Raw genomic sequence first — 5694 nt, forward strand, 5'->3', positions numbered from 1 at the left:
TGTGTGTGTGTGTGTGTGTGTGTGGTGACAGACTGTTGCGTGATGCCGTCCCCCACACGATGTGTTGTTGTGTTGTGATTAATCCTGCTCGTGTGGAGGTACCAAGATGACGGCAAGAGATGCATCGGAGGGCCAGTGACTATATATGAAACAAAATCCTTTTCCAATTCATGGGAAACACGAAAAGCATACACACACCCACACAAAATAGTATGTATGGTATTTGCACTATTGTATCCGTGTCTCTTTTTCCACTACGCTAGCGTAAGAACAGTGGGCCTTGCATTTCTGTGCTCCTTTTTCGAAGGATGTCCGCGAGCCAGACAAGCCCGCCTGGGGCACCGGCGTGGCACTCTTCAAGGAGTGGCAGCTTTTGGTATGACCTGCTTGTGGGCCCCGGTGGTGCCGCGACTCTTGCAGGGGTCTGTGAAATCATTATCTTTCACCCGTTTGATACGACGGCGAAGCGTCTCATGTCGCATCAGAACGTTGTGCTCGATGCCACCTCCTTGTCGACATCTTGGCGACGCTTCCAGCAGGTTTTGTTCGCCGGTATTGAGAAGGATAAGGCACCGGGTGCCCCTATCACCTTCTTGGATCGCGTGCGACACATGTACCCAGGCAGCTCCTACGCGGTGATGTACAAGGTGCTGCAGCGCTTTATCAAGTTTGCTGGCCAGCCCTACATGCGGGATTTCTTAAAGCACAACTTTGGGCATGTTTTCTTGGGTACTCCGCAGCAGCAGCAGAAGCAGGAGAAAGAAAAGCAACAGAAGGGGTGCGCGCGTAAGATGAAATATGGATCAATGGCGCTTGAGGCCACCGCTGGGTGCCTCGTCGGTTTATGCGAGGTTGTCCTGCTACCGATTGATCGGATGAAAGTGCTGAATCAGACAAACAAGGGGGCCATTCAAAACCGTTCCTTCATTAGCATCCTACGACGTGAGGGTATTATGAAGATGTACGCTGGCATCGGTACAACTATGGTACGCAATGCTCCTGGCTCTTTTCTACTCTTTGGCGGCACCGCCTGTACGAAAGACTTTATCTTCCACCTGGAGGACTACAGCGATGCGACTTTCATGCAGAATTTGGTGAGCTCCACCGTTGGTAGCTCCGTCGCCGTGTGGTTCACCAGTCCGATGGATGTTGTAAAGACACGCATTCAGAACAAGAAGTTTGAAGAGGGCCGCGTGACAGGATGGGGCGTCGTGAAGGACACTGTCCGTCGGGAGGGTGTCATGGCCTTCTACAAGGGCATCATGCCGAAGCTTCTCACCACTGCACCGCGCTTGGTGTTCTCCTACACCATGACGCAGTACTTTGTAAAGGTTCTGCGTGGCGAGAAGAAGAAACCCTCGTCTACGTGAGACCTTGCCTCACATACTGTGCGCTGTGCCCATCGACTGAGGAAGAAGTTAAAATAACTTATTGTATGCGTAGTGGTTTAAAATTGGACAGTTTACAGGCCTATTTTTTGGGTTTTACTTTCAGATGTTGCTTATAATATTGCTTTGTATCGTTAGCTTCGAAGAGAAACCTGTTGGAGCTTTATAGAAGTGGCCTCCTTTCATTCTTCACTCTGTTAATGTGTCTCCGTCGGTTGTGCTGCTGGGGGTTGCGGGGAATGCGCATCATATGTTGCGTTGTTTTTTTTTCCCTTCCCTGCATGACCCTTCGAGAGGGTAGAGCACACCAATAGTGCGGCTGCAGCCAGGTAACACACTTGTGTGTGTGTGCGTGTGCATAGAAGGGACGAATGAGAGTGCGTAGATCTTTGCAGCCTTCTGCAATTGGAGAAAAGCGGTCGACGCTGCGCGTGCGAAACCCCGACTCCGGCGTATTGTACCATCTCGTCTTCGACGGCAGCCTGCGAAGACTGACGGGCGCGCAGCTGCGTCGACACCTCGAGAGCATCTGCCTTGTCCCAGGGGAGCAGCTGCGCCTGACGTTTAACGGCGTCCCAGTTGAGGATGCCAGCACCGGCGCGGCGCTCGGTCTACACGACAAGGCGCTGCTGGAGATGCGCGTCGCGGTTGAGGAGGGCCGCATGCCACCGTCGCAGCGGTTGGCCGGAAGCAGGTGGAACGACAACAAGCAGCACCCTAACAATACAGATGAGCATTTGAACCACAGCGGGACGCCAAGCGCCACGCAACAGACATCACCACCACAGCTGAGAGAGGAACAGCATCATCAACAACAAGAACAACAACGTCAACATCAGCGGTGGCACATCCCCAATGGCCGTGATGGGCCGCACTCTGGCGTCCAGGAGCACGCCACCGCATCATTGGCTCTGAACTCACGGCGCGCTCGCCAGGAGGGTGATGTCACCATTGAAGAAGACGCAATCGAGGACGTGGACACTGCGATGATGCCACTTCACTACGCTGATATTGAGGATGCGCAGCTGGAGTATAAGGACTACATATGGATGATGGAGCAGATGCGTTTTGAGACGGAGCGTATGAACCGTGAGCGGGAGCTGCTGCGACAACGCCAGGAGCTGGAGTACGAAGCCGAAATTCTAGAGCGGGAAAGGTCTATCGTTGGGCGACGTACGCTACAGGAGCGACGGCGACTGCTCGAGCTTCAGCGGTGGATACGCGAGGAGATGGCGATGGAGGCGCGGGTGCTGAATATCGAGGGCGAAGACAGCGTAGTTGAAGACAAAAACACTGACGCGCTGGCGACGCAGGATTGCGGGGATGACCCCTTGGTGTACTAGGGCCCTGGACAGTGTGCGCCTATACCTGTATCTGTATCGCATGTATCTGTGTGCGTGTGTGCTGGGTTGACATCCTCTACGGAGGATTGATTGTATGCTTCGCCTTATTGTTCGTGTATCGCTTCCTTTCTACCACATGAAGTTTTCTTTATATATATATATATATATTGTACCGCCTTAAACACAAATCATTGTATGCCTTCTGTGTTTATTTGTTATTTTCTTGGTAGTGTGTTGTGCTGCGGGCTCCCCCTTCAAGAGGAACGGTTTCAGTGGGCTGCGACGAGCTACACAAATACACTCCACGGGATAGAACGACAACGATGTGACGGGCATCACTGCAGCCCCCTTCTCATTCTTCAACTTTCACACTACTGCGGTTGCTGCATCCATCACGTATGCATGTGCGTCTGTCTCTGTGGGCCGCGCCCCGTTTCCTTCACACTCGTCTTTGTCACCGCCACCCAGCGGCAAACTCCAGCCGGAGGAAGAAGCGGGGGGTAGTAGAGTAATGAAGAGGAGGACTCCCTCACAACAAAGAAAGGGGTATATATATATATATATATATATGGTGGCTCTCTTGTACCTGTTGTTGTGTGCTATTATGGCTCCCCATTGTGGCATTGCCGCCACTTCTCCTCCCTCCCTCTGTCTGTCTACTTTCCAAGCAGCACAAACAAATACAGCGTAGGATTTCTTTCCCAGAAGAAAAACAAAGTCAAACAAAAACAAACAAACAAACAAACACAAGGAGCGGCGAGCACAAGAACCCTTCAAACAACCGGAACAGAAAACCACAATAGAAAGTCAACAACAAAAAAGAAGAAAATACGCTAGCATCAGTGGGTGTGTAAAAGAATAGGAAACAGCAACAATAAGAAGACGTGAATATGTCGACGCAGATTCAGGTGACCCCCGAGCAGGTGCTACAGTTCAGCGGCCCCACCGACGGCTTTCTCTGCCCCATTGCTGCCAACACCTACAACATCGAGTTCTACCGATTCACCATCCGCGACATGGTCTCAAACCGAAAACTCTTTGAGGTCGAACGCGAACCCAACGACTACCCGTCAATCGAGTCCATCGCGCAGCTGCCGGAGGATGATCAGCGGATGCTGCGCAGCATCTACTACAAATTTCCGCCCTCTATGCTGCGGCAAAAGACCGTCGGTGCGAAACTCGTGTTCGGCATCAACGGTGAGACACCTGTGCCGAGCTTCCGCATTATTGAGCGGCATTACTTCCGCAACACACTGATCAAGTCATTTGACTTCGCATTTGGCTTCTGCATTCCGCACTCGACCAACACATGGGAGGCCATCTACGACATGCCCGCGCTCACGGAAGAGTGGATCAAGGCGATCATTGAGAACCCGAATGAGACGGTCAGCGACAGTTTCTATTTCGTTGACGGGAAGTTGGTGATGCACAACAAGGCGTACTACGCATACAACGCACCAGAGACGGAGTACTACAACGATGGTGGATTGTGATGCATCTACATCTATATATGCACGGAAAAAGAGACTGGTTGTTGGAGTAGGAATAGAAATACATGCTTGCATTCACTCAGTTACATACGCACACACACACACACACACACACACGCGCACACACATACATAAGCATGCATACACTCAGATAAATTGGCATACAGAGAGGGGCTCGATGNAAAAAGAGACTGGTTGTTGGAGTAGGAATAGAAATACATGCTTGCATTCACTCAGTTACATACGCACACACACACACACACACACACACACACACACACACACGCGCACACACATACATAAGCATGCATACACTCAGATAAATTGGCATACAGAGAGGGGCTCGATGAAAACTATCAGCACATGAGCTCGTGGCATACGCGCATAGACACATGTGTGTGCGTGTACGTATGCGCGTATGAGTATGTATGTACAAATGAAACATGGAAGGGGTTTTGTTTGCCGCAAAGAGGAGTCAGACTGAAAGACAAGGAGCTATGATACGAGAGACGGTTAGGACGGCATTGGCGCACATGGAGAGACTGGTAGCATGATAGTGGACCCACGCACAGTCTGAAACTGAGCAGAGGAAGAGAAGAGAAAGGGTCGTGGGAAGGCGGGTGAGGGAGAGACGCCGCGGAGCAGCAGCGGTGAGCAGTGGAGCCAAAGAAGGAAGGAGTGCGAAGCAGAGTTCTAGGAGAAGTGATATGGAGCAGGCAGAATGATGAAGACAAAGGGAATCGTGTGATGGGTGGCGCACTGTGATGTGCGGCTGCGCTCCTTTAGATTTGCTTTCCACACTTATTCTTTTTAAGCGACTCCTCGTCCAACGCGACTTCGACTCTCGCGTTGGCCGCCGCACTAAAAGAACAGTGAAGGAGGAGGAGGAGGAGGAGGGAAGGAAAAGGACACTGCGGTCGCCATGATGTGTCGGCCGTTGGGCAGGGAGAAAACAACAACAACAACAACAAAAAGACACTTGGCGGTCCACATTTGTTCTGCGTCGAAGTTTGAGGCTCTGTTTCCTACGGGTTCCTTGTTTCGCCTCCCCTCTCTCCTGCACTGCTCAGGGCGGTCTCTCTCTCTGTTTATCTAAATGTGGTTTTTAGAAACGCGCCGCACTTAACGTGGTTCACCGCTTCCCTTCTTGCCCTTTTTTTTTGGTTTGCCGTGATTCTGTATGTGTGTACTCGATATCGTGGCCTAGAGTGTGGGTGCGAAGGAGCTCTCCGTGCCGTTTCCTCTTTGAACCGATGCTTATGTGCGTGGGCAACAGTTTTTCTTGCTGCCGACTCTCTGCGAGTGGCCATTGTATACATGTAACTACATATGCTTATATTTCCATGCAGGACTGTCTGTGTATGTGTGTGCGTGTGTGTTTGTGTGTGTGTGTGTTTGTTTGTGCCTGTGTGTCTGTGCGTGGGTTGAACAGGTAGTCTTGTGAATCTGTGTGTCTGACCCTGTGTGTGTGTG

The 5694-nt window shown here is 51.3% G+C and overlaps 3 protein-coding genes across 3 annotated transcripts; all 3 read left to right on the plus strand.

Moving 5' to 3' along the window:
- Positions 1-308: 308 nt before the first annotated feature.
- On the plus strand, positions 309-1370 carry DQ04_06841030 (putative mitochondrial carrier protein; the record flags this gene model as incomplete). The annotated part of the gene is made up of 1 exon (XM_009314900.1): positions 309-1370. One exon carries the CDS (start codon positions 309-311, stop codon positions 1368-1370), a length of 1062 nt encoding a protein of 353 aa, XP_009313175.1.
- A 389-nt stretch (positions 1371-1759) lies between these two features.
- Positions 1760-2731, plus strand: DQ04_06841040 (hypothetical protein; the record flags this gene model as incomplete). Its single annotated transcript, XM_009314901.1, has 1 exon — positions 1760-2731. The coding sequence occupies one exon, from the start codon at positions 1760-1762 to the stop codon at positions 2729-2731; it is 972 nt and encodes a 323-aa protein (XP_009313176.1).
- Positions 2732-3621: 890 nt separating this feature from the next.
- DQ04_06841050 (GMP-PDE, delta subunit family protein) lies at positions 3622-4224 on the plus strand (the record flags this gene model as incomplete). The annotated part of the gene is made up of 1 exon (XM_009314902.1): positions 3622-4224. One exon carries the CDS (start codon positions 3622-3624, stop codon positions 4222-4224), a length of 603 nt encoding a protein of 200 aa, XP_009313177.1.
- Positions 4225-5694: the final 1470 nt, after the last annotated feature.

The sequence above is a fragment of the Trypanosoma grayi genome, assembly GCF_000691245.1.
Source record: "Trypanosoma grayi strain ANR4 Tgr_684_V1, whole genome shotgun sequence".
Classification (NCBI taxonomy): domain Eukaryota; phylum Euglenozoa; class Kinetoplastea; order Trypanosomatida; family Trypanosomatidae; genus Trypanosoma; species Trypanosoma grayi.